Source organism: Rhinatrema bivittatum, chromosome 12, assembly GCF_901001135.1.
Source record: "Rhinatrema bivittatum chromosome 12, aRhiBiv1.1, whole genome shotgun sequence".
Classification (NCBI taxonomy): domain Eukaryota; kingdom Metazoa; phylum Chordata; class Amphibia; order Gymnophiona; family Rhinatrematidae; genus Rhinatrema; species Rhinatrema bivittatum.
The window spans coordinates 53,270,392-53,288,167 of NC_042626.1; the positions used below are offsets into that span (position 1 = coordinate 53,270,392).

Consider the following 17,776-nt stretch of genomic DNA (forward strand, 5'->3'; position numbering starts at 1 on the left):
ATGCTGCGAAACTCTAGAGCGTATCCTCGTATGATATCCAGTACCCATTTGTCAGACGTGATCTCGACCCACCGTTGGTGAAGAGGGACAGTCAACCCCCTATTTCCTCGTCCCGTGGATGGGTTGCAAAACTTCATTGGGAGGATCGGGCCAAGCCTGAACCAGCTCCTCTTTTTGGCTGTTGACTCCAAAAGGACTGAGACCTTCCCACTGGGCTGTCTGAAATGACGAGTTCCTGTAGGGGCAAAAGCACTGGGAGCCCCTGGCTCGACTCTTCATAGGCGAGGAGCGATGCAACCCCTTTCTCTTATCTTCCAGTAGCAGAGGCCCACTTATTGGCCAACTTTTCCAATTTGCTTCCGAATAGGAGGGATCCTTTAAAGGGCATCTTTGTGAGGTTTGCCTTAGAGGTCGCGTCTGCTGACCAATTTCACAGCCATAGCTGTCTTCTGGCCGCCACCACTGAAGCCAGTCCTCTGGCTGAGGTACGGACTAGGTCAGAGCCCATGTCTGCTAGAAAGGCAGCGGTTGGCTCCACAGCTTGTCTGGAATGCGCCCCCTGAGTTATCTGCCTCTCTCCAGTGAAGCAGGCACGAGCAAGCCACCAGGGCACAAAAGGAAGCAATCTACAACAGTGTCATTGCTATCGTGTCAAAGGCTTGCTTAAGGATGGACTCCAACCACCTATCAGGCACATCCTTTAAGGCCGCTCTCCTCCCTCTACTAGGATAGTTGTTCACTTCAAAATGGTGCAGACCAGGGCGTCCACTTTGGGGAATCGCAGGCGTTCTCTGGCCGTCTGACCCAGTGGGTACAGAGCTTCCAATGTCCGACCTCCTTTAAAAACTGGCTTCTGGGATGTCCCATTCCAGGTCAATCAACTCCTGGATGGCTTCCACTTCGGAAAATAACAAGAGGCTTTCTGTAGAGACACCAGGATGGGATTCTTCTTTGATTCCGTCATAGGGTCCATGCCAGGAACTCCCAGAGTCTTCAGGGTCTGGGAAACCAGGGTTGGCAATTCATCTCTATGGAAAAACCGTAACATGGTCAGATATGGCTCCAAGCCTGGAGGGATTTCCCCATCCTCCAATGAGTCTGCATCCCCTTCATCGTCCATGGTGTCTGGGTCCCTGTCAGGGATACCCTTGGTGAGACAAGGCATGTATCGAGGCCTGCTGATAGAGCTGGGAGAGCGAGACCTTCCTAGCTGGGGTTCGGTCTGCTTAGGGGCAGGAGAGACAGACTGCGGCTGTACGAAGGCCTTAAAAAATTTCCACCCAAGAGAAGGCTGCTAGTTCCACACCTAGCCCCGGAGGAACTGAGATAGGTGCAGCTGAACTGCCCTCTCCGGAGGTAGACCCAGCTCCAGGATTACTCAGATCTGGGGTGCTAGTGGATAAGATTGTGGCTGACCCATTTTCTAAATGGGAGGAGCCTGGCTTGGAAAAGTCCTGGGAGTCCAACCCTCCCTTGGTCTCCTCACAGTGCTGAAATAGGTAGGGCTCCAGGTCACATTGTCTAGCCCTAATATGGCAGGCAGCACAAAGAGAGTGTCACTTGTGCTTCTTTGCTGCTGGAGCCATAATAAATGGTAACTGTGCGCTCAGCTGGCTCGTGCCTGAAATAGTGTGCACAGATCTTGTCCCGATGCGCGTAAGTAGAAGTGCACATATGCGTGAGTGTATGCGCGTGCTTATGTGTGAACGTATGCGGACAGGTATGTGCGACATTAGGCACATAGCGTGTGCGCAGAGCTGGCCGCACCGCGCTTACCAATGGTCTATGGAGGGCAATGGAGACGCACAAAACCACGTGCAAGATGGTGCCGCTGTGGCCTGCCACATGGTGTGACCTCCAAGCCAGAAGCGAGGCCTAGCCCATCAGATGGCTGCTCAACCCCTCGGAAACCACCCTCCCTTGCCCGAACGGGATCGGTAACATCATCAGTATGGCGCGCCAAGCAAGGAGACCAGAGGAAAGACTTACCAAAGCCCTTCCACGACTCTGAATTGGGAGGAAGTCTCTTCTCTCTTTTCTTACCTGGGCTCAGCGCTTACCGGCCTTTCAGCTGTTTTAGCAGCCAAGTCCATGCCAGAAACTGGCTACCGGACCAAGGTACACCTCTCAGATCTCGGACATCGTCTCAGAAATTCTCGACTGGAGGAGAGACCTTTAAGTTTCACTGCAGGAGAGCGAGGCTCAATCTCTCTCCAATTTAAAGGTAAATTTTCCTCTCCTAACAAGTACTGCAATCCCGGTAGGGAAAGCACATCCACATCTGCTAGGAGATGGAGAGATACTGAAGGGACTAAGGTCACTGCAGGGGAATATCTAAGGTGATGTCAGCTTTGAAACTGACCATCTCCATCTGCTAGCAGGGGAGCAAATAACCCATTGGTCCTAAGTCGATCTGGCTATAGGCTAGGAAATATAAAAAAAATTTAAATTAAAATTTAAAAATTAACTAAAGATATATTATCTCACATGCTCATGGACTTCAAGGATGCACACAAAGTCTCAGCAATATACAATAGATTTACATGCCTCCAACAGTCAGATATGGTCTACGTACGTCTTCCTAACCCTGAATGTGTGAAGAATTTCAAAAAGTATTTAGGGATTTGATTACTTTTTCCAAGCCCAAGTTCAAAATGAGTAACATTCACGTATAGTACATATTTCCCTGCCCCAAAAAGCTTTGTACCTGAGGCAGTGGAAGGCAAAATGATTTGGCAATACTCACAAAGTGCCTCAGTGGGAGAAGCGAGATCTGAACTTTGTTCAAACCACAAGGCAATTCTGCTGCTATTTCATTCACCATGAATGTCCATTGGACTGCTGTAGCATTTGTAACTCATGAATAAAAGTAAAATACATCCTGAAATGATACTTGCTTGTTTCCATAATACATTATAAGAATTTGCCATGCTGGGTCAGACCAAGGGTCCATCAAGCCCAGCATCCTGTTTCCAACAGAGGCCAAACAGGCCACAAGAACCTGGCAAATACCCAACATTAACAATATCCCATGCTACTGAAGCCAGTAATAGCAGAGGCCATTCTCTAAGTCAACTTGATTAATAGTTAATGGACTTCTCCTCCAAGAACTTATTCAAACCATTTTTAAACCCAGCTATACTAACTGTACTAATCACATCTTCTGGCAACAAATTCCAGAGCTTAATTGTACATTGAGTGAAAAATAATTTTCTCGGATTAGTCTTAAATGTGCTATTTGCTAACTTCATGGAGTGCTCCCTAGTCCTTCTATTATCCGAAAGTGTAAATAACCGATTCACATCTACTTGTTCAAGACCTCTCATGATTTTAAAGACCTCTATCATATCCCCCCTCAGCCGCCTCTTCTCCAAACTGAACAGCCCTAACCTCTTCAGCCTTTCCTCATAGGGGAGCTGTTCCATCCCCTTTATCATTTTGGTCGCCCTTCTCTGTACCTTCTCCATCGCAACTATATCTTTTTTGAGATGCAGCAAACAGAATTGTACATAGTATTCAAGGTGTGGTCTCATGGAGCAATACAGAGGCATTATGACATTTTCCATTTTGTTAACCATTCCCTTCCTAATAATTCCTAACATTTGGTTTGCTTTTTTGACTGCTGCAGCACACTGGGCCGATGATTTCAAAGTATTATCCACTATGATGCCTAGATCTTTTTTCTGGATCTTAATAAGGAACCTAACATGTAACTACAGCAAGCATTATTTTTCCCTATATGCAACACCTTGCATTTGTCCACATTAAATTTAATCTGCCATTTGGATGCCTAATCTTTCAGTCTTGCAAGGTCCTCCTGCAATGTATCACAATCCACTTGTGGTTTAACTACTCTGAATAATTTTGTATCATCTGCAAATCTGATAACCTTTCTTGTATTCCTTTCCAGATCATTTATAAATATATTGAAAAGCACCAGTCCAAGTACAGATCTCTGAGGCACTCCACTGTTTACCCTTTTCCACTGAGAAAATGGAGAAATTACTTAACTGATAATTTCGTTTTCCTTAGTGTAGACAGATGGACTCAGGACCAATGGGTATAGTGTACTCCTGATAGCAGTTGGAGATGGATCAGATTTCAATCTGATGTCAGCCCTAGTACATATACCCCCCTGCAGGAAGTGCAGCTCTTCAGTATTCTCCTCGAAAAGCACTGTGGATATACGTGTGACTGACTAATTTGAATAACTTGAATAACTTCATAACTTGAATAATTTGATTAACTCATAACTTGGTTAACTTGATTAATTTGAACTGGTTGAATTGGCTATAATTGGAGACCGCCAGTGCCCTCAACCGGGAAACGTCGACACCTTGTAGGATGGGTGTCCTAGATGAAGGAAAGCATGGCTTACCCTTGAATCACTCGCTCCCGGGGATGTCCCCTGAGAATTCCATGAGTAATCGCAGCCATGGGTGGGATGCTGAGTCCATCTGTCTACACTAAGGAAAACTAAATTATCAGGTAAGTAATTTCTCCATTTCCTAGCGTGTAGCAGATGGACTCAGGACCAATGGGATGTATAAAAGCTACTCCCGAACCAGGTGGGAGGCTGCCCGAGACCCACTTAGTACTGCCCTTGCAAATGCTGTGTCCTCCCGAGCCTGAACATCCAGGCGGTAAAATCTGGAGAAGGTGTGGATGGAGGACCATGTCGCCACCCTGCAGATCTCGGCGGGTGACAGCATCTTGGTTTCTGCCCAGGACACTGTCTGGGCTCTAGTAGAATGGGCCTTGACTTGTAGAGGGGCGGCTTGCCTGCTTCTACGTAGGCCGCCTTAATGACTTCTTTGATCCAGTGGGCTATGGTTGCTCGCAAGGCCGCTTCCCCTTGCCTCTTCCCGCTGTGAAGGACGAATAGGTGATCCATTTTTCGTATGGGTTCTGACATTTCCAGGTATCTTGATAGAAGTCTGCCGATGTTGAGGTGGCGTAGACTTCGAGCCTCTTCCGAATTCTTATGCTCATATGACGATGGTAGCGAGACACCACCTTGGGGAGGAACGAGGGGACCATGCATAACTGGATGGTTCCCAGGGTGAGCCTGAGAAACAGCTCACGGCAGAACAGTGCTTGTAGCTTGGATATATGACAGGCTGAACAAACTGCCAGCAGGAAGGCTGTCTTCAATGTTAGTAGTCAGAGAGACAGGCCACGGAGAGGTCTGTAGGAGGCTCCTGCTAAGAAATCCAGGACCAGGTTGAGGTTCCAAAGAAGTATTGGCCACTTTAGGGGTGGTCAGATGTGCTCGACTCATTTCAGGAAGCGAGAAACATCCGGGTGAGAGGCTATGCTGTCGCTTTTGCTCTCTGTTCTGTAGCATGACAATGCGGCCACCTGTACCTTGATGGAGTTGAGGGACAATTGCTTCTGTAGGCCGTTCTGTAGGAATTCCAAGATCGCAGGAATTTTGACTGAGCGAAGTATGTCGTCATGGTCCTCGCACCAGGCTTCAAATACTCTCCAAATCCTTATGTATGTTAGAGATGTGGAGAACTTGCATGCTTGGAGTAGGATGTCGATTACAGCTCCCGAGTATCCGCTCTTCCTCAGGCGAGTCCTCTCAATGGCCAGACAGTAAAGAGAGAATCGAGCTGGATCCTCGTGGAGGATCGGCCCTTGTTGGAGCAGGTCTCTGTGTGGAGGTAGTGGCAGGGGTCTGCGTACCACGGTCTTTTTGGCCAGTCCGGGGCTACCAGAAGTACTGGTCCCCTGTGTTCTATCTTGTGAATGATTGCTCCCAATAGGGGCCATGGCGGGAAGGCGTATAACAGAGTCTCCTGTGGCCAGGTCTGTACCAGGGTATCGATTCCCTGGGACTGAGGTTCCTGCCTGCGGCTGAAGAAACTGGGTACTTGGGCGCTGGACCGGTTTTCCAGAAGGCCCATGGTTGGTGTTCCTCAACGGTTCACTATCAGTTGGAACGCTGCGGTCGACAGCTTCCATTCCCCTGGGTCTAGACTTTCTTTGCTGAGGTAATCCGCCCTGATGTTGTCTTTCCTGGCGATGTGGACGGCCGAGATCTCCTGGAGTTTCACTTCTGCCCACGACATTAGGGGGTCTATTTCCAGAGACACCTGTTGGCTTCTTGTTCCCCCCCGACGGTTGATGTAGGCCACTGTTGTGGCGTTGTCCGACATTACCCTGACCGCTTTGTCTCTGAGTTTGTGACCGAACCGTAGGCAGGCTATTCTGACTGCCCGGGCTTCTAGGCGATTGATGTGCCATCCCAACTCTTCTGTGTTCCACTGCCCTTGGGCGGTTAGCTCTTTGCAGTGTGCTCTCCATCCTTGTAGGCTGGCATCCGTGGTGAGCAGGATCCAGGTCGGTGAGGAAGTCTTGTTCCCCCGGCTCAGGTGGCCGTCCTGTAGCCACCATCGTAGTTGGGTCTGAACTCTGCCTGGGAGCTGTAGACATACGGTGTAGTTCTGAGACAATGGATTCCATCGCGATAGAAGTGAGCGCTGTAGGGGTCTCATGTGAGCTCGTGCCCATGGCACTACTTCCAGTGTGGATGCCATGAGACCGAGGACTTGTAGGTAATCCCATGTTGTAGGGCGAGGTTCGCTCAGCAGGGTTTGCAACTGGTTCATCAGTTTGATCTCCTTGTCGGTGTCAGGATGACCATGTCTTGTTTGGTGTCGAATCGGACTCCTAAGTATTCTAGAGACTGTGAGGGCTGCAGACCGCTTTTGTTTGTGTTGACCACCCATCCGAGGCTCTCCAGTAGAGTTTTGACTCTGTTGGTTGCCTGGTGACTTTCCTCTGGTGATTTCGCCAAGATCAGCCAATCGTCTAGGTAAGGGTGCACAAGGATTCCTTCCTTCCTCAGTGTTGCCGCCAGCCCCACCACCACTATGATCTTGGTGAACATCCGGGGTGCTGTGGCTAACCCGAAGGGTACTGCCGGTCCAGGATTTTGAAGCGTAGGAAGCGCTGATGTTCTTGATGGATCGGAATGTGTAGGTAGGCTTCCGACACATCTAGGGATGTGAGAAACTCTCCCGGTTGTATCGTCCTTATTACAGAGCGTAGGGTTTCCATGCGGAAGCGGAGGATCTTCAGGTGACGGTTGACTGACTTGAGGTCCAGGATGGGTCTGAATGTTCCCTCTTTCTTGGGGACGATAAAATAAATGGAATAATGCCCAGTATTTATTTGTTGTAGAGGCACTGGGGTTATGGCCTCTAGGGCTAGCAATTTGGTTAGTGTAGCTTCCACTACCACCCTCTTGGAGGGGTCGTGGCAGGGGGAATCCACGAACTTGTCCGGAGGGATTGTGAGGAAATCCAGGTAGTACCCCTCTCGAATGATGGTTAAGACCCACTTGTCCGAAGTTCTCTCGACCCATCTTTGGTAGAATAGGGCAAGTCTGCCCCCTATGGCTTCTTCCTTTGGATGGATTGGCTGATTCTCATTGTGGGGTGCGGCTGGGGCCTGGTCCTGAGCTGGTTCCCCTTTTGTTGTGCTTGTTCCGAAAGGACTGGTTCCTGCCTGTAGGACAAGGCGCTTGATAAGTGTTTCTGAATGGGTTGAAGCGCTGTGAACCTCTGCCCCTGGAAGATCGGGGGAAGGGTCGCTGGTTTCTCTTATTCCTGTCCTCCGGTAGCCGCAGCAGTGGGGACTCGCCCCATTTGTTAGCCAGTTTCTCTAGTTCGCTTCCGAACAGTAGGGATCCCTTGAAGGGCATTCTTATGAGTCTCGTTTTGGAAGACGCGTCGGCCGACCAGCTTCGGAGCCAGAGTTGCCTCCTGGCTGATGACACTCCTCTAAGCTGCGGTGCGCACCAGATCAGAAGCAGCATCCACGAGGAAGGATACTGCTGGTTCCATGGCTTCCCCAGGAGTGTTGCTCCTTGTCTGCGATAGGCAGGCACGGGTCACCACGGCGCAGCAAGCCACTATCTGTAGGGAAACAGCGGCAACGTCAAAGGACTGTTTGAGAATGGATTCCAAATGTCTGTCTTGAGCATCTTTGAGTGTTGCACCTCCCTCCACTGGGATAGTAGTGTGCGTCGAGACCGCGCAGACCATGGCATCCACTTTTGGGCATATAAGAAGGTCTTTGGCTGCCGGGTCCAGAGGGTACATGGCTGCCAGAGCCCGTCCCCCTTTGAATATAGACTCTGGGGCAACCCATTCCAGGTCAATTAGCTGTTGAATGGCTTGTAACAGAGGGAAATGGCAGGAGGTCTGACGGAGTCCCTCTAGCAGGGGATTTGTCTTAGGTTCCCTCGAGGCACTTGTGCCCGGGATAGCAAGCTCCGTCAGGATGTGGGTGACCAGGTCTGGAAGCTCGTCCTTGGTGAAGAAGCGCCTCATGGTCCGGTGAGGCTCTGTCCCCAGAGGGTGTTCCCCATCCTCCAGGGGCTCTGATTCCTCCTTCGAGTTGTCCGTGTCCCTGTAGGTGGGGCTTCTGAGCGGTGGATTCACTTCTCTGGGCCTAGAGGGGCCCGGGGCGTAAGGGTCCTGGTGGAGGCTGTGACTGTGTTATCGGAGGCTCCGTCTGCATGTGAACGAAGGTGTTAAGGCCTTTGAAGAATTCCACCCAGGAGATAGACGCTGGGTCCAAGCTAGGGGGCGCTGTGTCCCTGGGGGGGGGTCCCGTTTGAGGGGGTGTCCCGCTGGGGTTTGCTAGGTCCGGGGTACTTATTGAGGAGCTAGAACCCGGTCCCGGCTGGGGCTGGCCCTGGGCTGGATCCCCAGGGCCTCCTCGCACTGGATACACAGGGTGTTGGCCTCTTCGTGTTGTGCGGCTCTGATGTGGCATGCTGGGCAGAGGCCCTGAGCCTTGAGCTCCTTTTCCGGTGGTGCCATGGATATAGGAGTGTAAGATCTGTTATGCGCTCCGGTGCGAAGATGTGTGCGTAGATTGGGTGTGCGCTCAGGATGTGCGAACTGGTGTGCGCACAAATCACAGTTATACACCTGGCACAGTGAGTGCGTGTTACGCACGGTACTTGGATGGGTCTGTTGATTCTGTGCACATAGGAATGCGCGCTGGGAGGCTTGGTTGAGCACTCCGGGTGCGCTGAAGATGTGTGTGCGGAATTCCTAAAGATGTGCACGCAGGCCACTACTTGTGTGCCTGGCTGAGATGTGCACGCCACTGTGCGCACGGCAAAATTTGTGCGCTCGGGCGTTTATGCGGACTACTATGTGCCCGGCACCGACGACCACGCGGACAAGATGACAACCCCCCCGGAAGGTCTCCACGTGTGTGGACCCTCGCACCGGATCAGGGTCTAGCCCAGACGGGGTTGCTCAACCCAATGTAATAGACGCTGGAAGGGACGATCTGTGCGGCAAATCGAGCGGAGACTGGAGACTTTAAGAGAGGTTTCTACCTTACCTGGTCTCGGCGGTTCCCGATCTCGTGCCGGGCGGTCTCCGGTTTTGGGGGGAGAGGGAATTACCTTCACCGCCACGCTCGATTCTGCATCCGCTGCCTCTCAGCCACCCTGGGGGGCTAAGTCCATGCCAGGAGCTGGCTACCGGACCAAGGCTTACCTCTGAGGGATCTCGGAAATCCCCTCAGGAATTCTCGACTGGGGGAGGGACCCTTAGGTATCACCACAAGAGAGTGGGGTTCGACTTGTAGAGGTAAGTTTTCTTTCTTCTTTGTTTTAAAATTTCTAACACTATTCTGGTGTGTGTAGTGTCCCTATCTGCTTAGGAGACAGAGAAATACTGAAGAGCTAAGCTTCCTGCACGGGTATATGTAGGCTGACGTCAGCTTTGAAATCTGACTCCGACTCCCATCTGCTATCAGGAGTACACTATACCCACTGGTCCTGAGTCCATCTGGCTACACGCTAGGAAATGGAAAATTAAACTAGATGCTTATTTTTCTATCATAGAAATAAGTTTTGATCCACCACCCCAAATTCCGCCATCTGTAATACCTACACTTAAATCCGGTGTCAATTTCAAAGGCATGGATGGTTTTCAACAGTCCTTCAACCAGCAGCTTAAATCTGGGACTCTCCTTGAGACTTCTGCAATAAAATAAATATAGGAAAATTAGTTCTTACTTGCTAGTTTTCGTTCCTGTAATACCACAGATCAATCTAGACTCCTGGGTTTTGCCTCCCTGCCAGCAGATAGAGACAGAACGTTTCACTGACATTATACATAAACCAGTGTGCCACCTGCAGTCCCTAAGTATTGACCTGTACCCAAGTCAAGATGACAGTAACAACCTTAAATTTCTAAGCAAATTTCTAAGGAAACTCGCTCCCCTCCAATGAGCCATAAGAAGGTGAAGTTGCCCAAAAAGACAATGGAAAACTTGTTTTCCAAATTTAACATAAACGATCAGCATTGAAAAACCTCCAACTCGCACTATATACAAAGCAACAGTATGAGCGGCGGACTCTCCCCCCCCCCCCACTAAGTGGGCGGGTCTCTGGACTGATCTGTGGAACTACAGAAACGAAAATTATCACGTGGGGGGTCCTTTCTCCTTTACGTGGGCTCCGGCACGGTTGACGTATTTGGGGATCTGGGTTCCCAGGGATCTGAAGAAACTGTATGCTTTAAATATCACTGCATGCATAGAGAAGTTATGACCTCAATTAAACGCATGGATTTCCCTCCCATTATCTCTGGCAGGTGTGCGTTGATAAAAATGGTAGTGGTGCCCAAATTGCTGTATGTACTTCACATGATTCCTTGCTGGCTGACAGGGATGGATATACGGCGCTTGCGCTCCAGTATACAAAAGTTTTTGTGGCGGGGGAAGCGAGCGAGGTTGCCCTATTCTGCCTTGGAGTTGCCGAGGGAGCGGGGAGGGTTCAACATGCCAGACTTTTGCTTGTATAATGTGGCCTGCCAGTTGCGGTTCATAGGGGAATGGCTAACAGGCACTTATCAGTTCTGCGCGGCAGGCATGATAATGCGCATGTCTGCCCCTTTTTCTCCTGTGAGTATCTTGCAATCCCGAGCAGTGGACCGTACTGGTGTACCTTACCCCACGGTCTTTCTATACCCATGTATCAAAGCCTGGTCCTGGTGGAGGCGGCTATATCCGTGCCCTGGGACTCGGTCTCTACTCCTCCTCTTGGTACGGAATCTGGATTTCTTGCCGGGTCAAGACAGTGGGGCAATTTTTCATTCTTGGGCGAACAAAGGCTTAATGTTTATATATCACATGTACGATGCTAATGTATGTCAATTGCTGGACTTTGCCACGTTACAACGGACTTATAATCTTCCATCGAAGCAGTTTTATGCCTTCCTCCAGGCCAGACATTACATCCGTTCTCATAAATGGACTACAGCCGAATTGGCAGAGGAAGTCAAGTTTGCCAACGCCTTCTTCGATACTGCGTATATCGCCAACACTATCACTGGATGGAAGACTGCGGGGCAGAAACTTCGCGGCATTGACAGAACATCTCATTTGGCGGGCCGATGGACGGAAGCGCTTGGCACTCCTGTGACTGGGGCTCAAATGCTGGTGCTGTTTGTACGCCTTAGTAAGAGTCTCCCGGATATTGGGCTTCGAGAAGTGCAATTCAAAATCCTGCACTGGCTCTACTGCGATGATGTCCGTCGAAGTCAAATGCGGCTTACACACACCTCCACGTGTCCTAAATGTGGATTACAGGTTGGGACCTTGGCCCATAAATTATTCGCCTGCCCCTCTTTACGGGCGTTCTGGACTGCCATAATGACTGTGATTGATCAGTGAACGGGAGCCACCACCAGCCTTACGGGGATGATACTGATCAGTAGCTCCATCCCGGGCTCGCTACTGGGCTGCAGCTCCAAGACACGTTTTGAAAGGGCGGCGGTTATGTTGGCATGTTGCACAATGTTGGTGGACTGGTTGGACCCCGGCCGCGGACCCTCCTACCTTGCCTGGGCCAGGCGTATGGCCAACATGGCTCTACTGGAACGAATGGCGTGTTCACTGGGACATCGGCCCCTGGATAAAATTTACTGTGCCTGTTGGAATGCCTGTGTGTTGGCCTTGCCTACGGAGCTGCAGGACGAACTTGACTGAATGGATATACTTCAGACTGGACTGTCCCAAAGGGGGGGAGGGGGGGGGTTTATGAATGTGGAGTGAATGAGGGATGAGTGAGAAGTGTTTGATGGGTGGGTTTGTGGGGGGGAGGGTTGAGGGTATCCGTGTGGATCCCCTTTACCCATGTAAACACAAAATGTTATGGAGTGTTGGGTGGTAACTACACCGGTGACTTACTTGTCTGTTACTGTTTCCTCTAGTTGGTATTGGTTCCCATGGTGTATATTGTTCCAGTGTTCTCAGTGTTCTACGGTTGTTACTCACCTGATACTGCCAATAAAAAAAAGATTTTGACAAAAAAAAAAAAAACGAAACGAAAATTATCAGGTAAGAACCAAATTTTCCTTTCCCAGTACGTACCCAGATCAGTCCAGACTCCTGGGGTGTAACTAAGCTCCCCTTAACTCGGGTGGAACCAGGAGAGTTCCGCGCGCAGAACACTAACTAAAGCACATGGAAGCTGGATCCCCCACATTTAAGCGACAATGCCTAGCAAAAGTGTGCAACGACTTCCCAGTAGCTGCCCAGCAAACTTCATGTGGAGACAGCTGTTGTGACTTAGCCCAGAAAGTTGCTGGAGAACATGTCAAGTGCGCCACTAAACCCCCTGGCAGCGGGTGCCCTTTAGAAATTTAAGTCAAGTCGATCACGTCTTTCAGCTACCGCACAATTGTAGCCTTAGATGAATTATTTCCTTTCTTTAGACCACTCCACAGTACAAAGAGGTGATCCGATCTACAGAAATCATAAGTGAACTTTAGATACCTCAATAATGCACACCTCCAATCTAAGAGCCTAAACTCCCCCACATGAGGTGTAGAGGAATCCAAATCCATAAAAGCTGGAAGCTCTACTGCCTAAGATGGACACCAAGACTACCTCAGGCAGAAAAGAAGGCACCATGCAGAAAGATACCCCCAAAACAGACATTTGTAGGAAGAGATCTCCTGGCTGAACAAATAGCCACCAAGAAAACCACTTTAAGAGTCAAGTCTTTAACCATAGCTCTCTTTAGTGGTCCAAACCGAGTCTCACACAATCCTCTAAGGACTAGATTCAGATTCCAAGATGGACAAATGTTCTGAACCTGAGACGCAAATTCTTAGCTCCCTGAAGGAACCAGATAACATCCGGATGTGAGGGCAGACGATAACTTTTCACCTTACCCTGGAGTCAAATCTAGTGTTGCTACCTGGACTCTCAGAGAGTTAAAGACCAGTCCCTTTCTGTAAAAAAGCCAAAGTATGCAACATCATAGCCTGTACTCCATCAACAGCAGACCCGGACTCTAATATCCTTCAAATTTGCACCTATGTCAAGGATGTAGAATATCGCCTAGCCTGCAATAAGGTGAAAATAACCACTTCGGAATATCCCCTCCATCTCAGCGTCTCCTGCCAGAACCGAAGCCAGAGACAGAAATGAGCCACCTAACAAAACATATTGGGCCCTGATGGAAAACAGTCGACCAATGTCTGAACCTCAGGGTCCCATGTTGATCAGATCTAGGAAGCATAGTCTATGTGGCCATTCCGGAGCTACCAGGATCACGTTGCCCAGATGTTTCTCTATCTGCTGTAACCCCTTGTCCACTAGAAATCATGGGAGTGAAAACAAAGAAGAATCCATCAAGTCCATGGCAGCACCAGAGCTATGATTCCTTTGTAACATGTTCTGTTCAGCGGCTGTAAAACTGCGATACCTTGGTGTTCTCTTTGGTCGGGATACCCCATCTTCCGTGATTGAGCCACATCGCTGCCTTTGACAGCTCCCATTCCCTGGAGTCTACCTTTATCAGACTGATAAAATCCGCATGAATGTTGTTCACTACGGCCAGCTGCTCCTTGTGCTGCTCTTCCCAGAGTATCAACTCCGGGGCCTCTCAAGCCACTGCCCGAGTCTTGGTTCCTGCTCGATGGTTAATGTAGTCTGTTGCCACATTGTCCAATAGGATTCATTCTGGATGGCCACATAACCTTGGCAGACAGGCAAGCAATGTGAAATGCATCGCTCTAGTCTCAAACCAATTGATAGGCCATGAGGCCTCCTGTTTCAACCACTAGCCTTGCATGAACTGATCTTGCCATGCTTACATAGGTGGGTGACTATTATCCAATTTGGAATCTCCAATTCCACACCACGTTCGAGATTGGTACGAGTAAGCCACCACGAAAGACTGTCCCTGGCTTCCCTCTCTAACAAAAGAAGATGAAACTCTTCCCAATAACTGATTCCAGCGGGAGAGATGCCCCCTGCAGAAGCCGCATATGTGCAAACACCCAATGCATTAATTCCAATGTCAATACCATAGAACCCAGGACCTGTAAATAGTCCCAGACCCTGGGTACTGAAAGCACTAACAGAAGCCTAATCTGACTCTGCAATTTCAGCACTCTCTCTCGGTGAGAAACACTCTGTCTGCCAGTGTGTTGAACTGCGCTCCCAGATACGTCAGCGTTTGTAAGAGAACTAAATGGCTCATTGCTAGGTTCACCAACCATCCTAGAGACTTCAAGCGCATCGGTACCTTTTGTATTGATTGACGACAGAGGCCATCTGATTTCACACGAATGAGCCAGCCATCCAGATACGGATACACCAACACACCCTCCTTTTACAATGTGGCCACCCTCACCAACATCCCCTTGATGAAGATACATGGATACATCGCCTGCCAAAGGACTCGAAACAAAAAATGTTCCTTTAGGACCATGAACCTTTGGAATCTCTGGTGCCTGATGGCTTTGTGCATTTACACATCTATCAAGGCGAGAGATGCCAAGAATTTCTCCCTTGCTACTGCCGCTATGACGGACCTCAGAGTTTACCTTCTTTAAATCCAATATCTCGAACTGGATATGAAGGGAAAAGAAACAGGATATTTAACTTAAAATTGACCTCCGACCACACTAAGCACGTTCAAGGTCTGAGCCAACAGACTCTGGCCATGCCGAGTGTGTTCAGATTCTGAGCCAACAAACTCAGCAAGATATCTCCGTGAAAACAGAAAAAATTTTAGCAAAGTCCAAAGCGGCTCTCAATCGTATGCAATTTCTCCCTCTTCTAGAGGTGAGAAAGCCAATTCCCCATTGAATCTTCCGATGTCTCATGATCCACACTCCCTTGAACATTACCAGGGACAGTCTCTCTGTGGCATTTGCCCACCGTGACTGACAATGGGAGGCCCGAGCACATGATCCCTACAAAGTAGGTTGCTTCACCTTTGCAGGGCGCCCCTGCAGAAAGGTCTGCAGGCCCTGAAACATTCCACCCAGGAGAAGGGTAGATCTATACCGGAGGCCATGGGCCCAAACTTGTTCTCTTCAACCTAGCTCTCTCGGTGAAGCTTCTGCCCTCAGGAACAAGGGAGAAGAACTGACCATTGCCTCGCCTCCCACTCCACTCCCCTCCAGAGACACCATAGGCTGAGGGGATGTCCCAATATGGGCAAAAGCTGTAGTAGTCAGTCGTTTTGAGCTTCTAAACAGCACCGACACAAATGGAGAGAGACTGAGGACTGAATTGCTATCAGATGGCAAGCCTCACAGATAGCAAGGCACTTGGACCTGTTTGTCCTCGGTGCCTAGCTCTCCTGAACTTCAGCTCTAGGCAGCCTCCTGTGTACACATCAACGCCACCCAGGTATACACGCATACCCCTCCAGAACGCGCAAATATGCACTCAAAACTAGGTTGTGATTGTACGCGCACAAGTACTTGTGCAAATACATGCTCAAGTTTACGTTACAGTCTTAAGTGCACAAGTACCCGTGCAAATACGCGCTCCAGTCTAGGTTGCGGCCTTACATGCACAAGTATCTATGCAAATACGCACTCAAGTACTTGCGCAAATATGCATTCAAGTCTAGGTCGCAGATGTATGCGCTTAAATCTAGGCCAAGGCCTTATGCCCTCAGGTCCCTGTGCATGCAATCGCCATGTGGCGAGAATGCACGCACAGGCCTACGCAAACAGGAAAAGAATTACTGCCTACCACGCAGCTATGCAAAACCTGCCTGCACCTTCACCACGTTTAGGCCCAGATCCATTTAATATATGGCATCAAAAATCATCGGCCTGAAGAGCTTCTCAACAGCTTAGGCCTCTTGACTGGCCGAGAATCCATGAAGACTGGGGCCAAGAGCCAGCATCCCGCTAAACACGCTTATTGCATGAGCAAATTAAAATTGGCAGGAGACCTCTACCAGAACCAGAGACTCCTCCTCAGTGCAAGTACCTCTCTGCAGGACAGGGAACCTCCAGCAACAGACGAGGAGAGGATTCCCCTGCCTTTCCCGTTGATGCTGCTTGGGAATAAAAAATGGCTGCTGTTTCCGCACTGACGGGGAAAGCCTCAGTGCTAGATACCGTCACCTGCAAGGCTTGTTTTACTGGTGCAGTCATGCTCGATGCATATCACCAAATGCCAAGCTGCTTTCGCCGCATGCACATGCTCTTCCTCCCCACACCCATGGAACCACCCTTAGTGACACAGAGCAAATACCAGGTCTCCTCTGCAGGCAGAGAAGCTGCTGAAAATCCTCATCCCGAGCTGCTAAGGTAGCTTCTCTCTTCTGGAATCCCACTGCACAGATTCCTTGTTCTCTTTTTTTTTTTTTTACTCTCTGAGAACAAATAAAGATACATAGAAACCAATACTTTCCTTTGGTGCAGTGGTTCAGATTCCAGGAGTGCAGGCCGCATGGCAGATCAGAAAAGAGCCAGCCCACTGGCTATGAGAGTCTCTTTTCACCAACATTAGCGACCCAGCCCAGGACAAACCGTATAAAAGTGATAATTCCCAGCTCCACTGGGCTTGCAGTGCAGAACTCCCAACAGATTCTACCACTGTCTCATGGGGGATGAGGGATCTGGACCACAATATGTCTACCCCATGGACCTCTGGACCGAGCTATCAGAAGGGTCACCAACCCCCTGCTCATCCACCTCAAATGAGGGGGGATGACTCCACCAGGACCTTACAACCCCCCGGGAGGATCCAGAAATTTTGTCTTTTAATCTTTTTTTCCCTCTCTCTCCAGACTGCAGGTTTTACACCATCTATCATCTACTGGAGACAGAGAAATATGTAGGGACTGCAGTTGGCCCACTGTGTTATGTACAGTGTCAATGAAACTTTCTCTGTCTCCATCTACTGGCAGGGAGGCAAAATCCAGGAGTCTGGACTGATCTGAGTACATACAGGGACTTGCTATTCACTGTATTGCTTTGCTGTTTGGTTTTTTTTTATTAACTTATGTTTATTCATTTTCTTATTTGCATAATATTGTTGACAACAAGGTACAGGATACAACCCCACGTGCCCGGAACTATTCAGGTCTTCAACTTTCAGAACTGCATTAACAGAATGAACCTCTCATCCTATAAATTTAACATCGGTTAGATGTGTAACATTGAACTGGGCTGCCCATATAACCCGTCTCTTGGGACCGGACATTAACTAACAGTTCCACCCCCTCATTGTCCACAATTTCAACAACTTTACCCCTCACCAGGTACCACACCTACCCCCCATTCTCATATCTCCCCCCATGCCATTGCTGTCTAGTATCGTATAAACCATTTAGCCAGTAAACTGTCTCAAGTAGTTGGTCAAAGGCTGCCATATTTTTTCCATTTCCAGTCAATGTTTAGACAAGGTGTTGTGTACATAATACTCCAGCGTATATAGCTTAATTAACAAGGTAAACCAGTGGCCG

At 49.3% G+C, this 17,776-nt stretch overlaps 1 protein-coding gene across 4 annotated transcripts in view; it reads right to left on the minus strand.

Annotated features, from left to right (window-relative positions):
• BRCA1 (BRCA1 DNA repair associated) overlaps positions 1-17,776 on the minus strand; it is a 218,592-nt gene that overhangs the window by 141,276 nt on the left and 59,540 nt on the right. For all 4 annotated transcript variants that reach the window (XM_029573187.1, XM_029573188.1, XM_029573189.1 and 1 more), the window contains exon 5: positions 9,933-10,021. In XM_029573187.1, the coding sequence (XP_029429047.1) occupies positions 9,933-10,021 (89 nt within the window). The remainder of the gene's footprint in view (positions 1-9,932; positions 10,022-17,776) is intronic.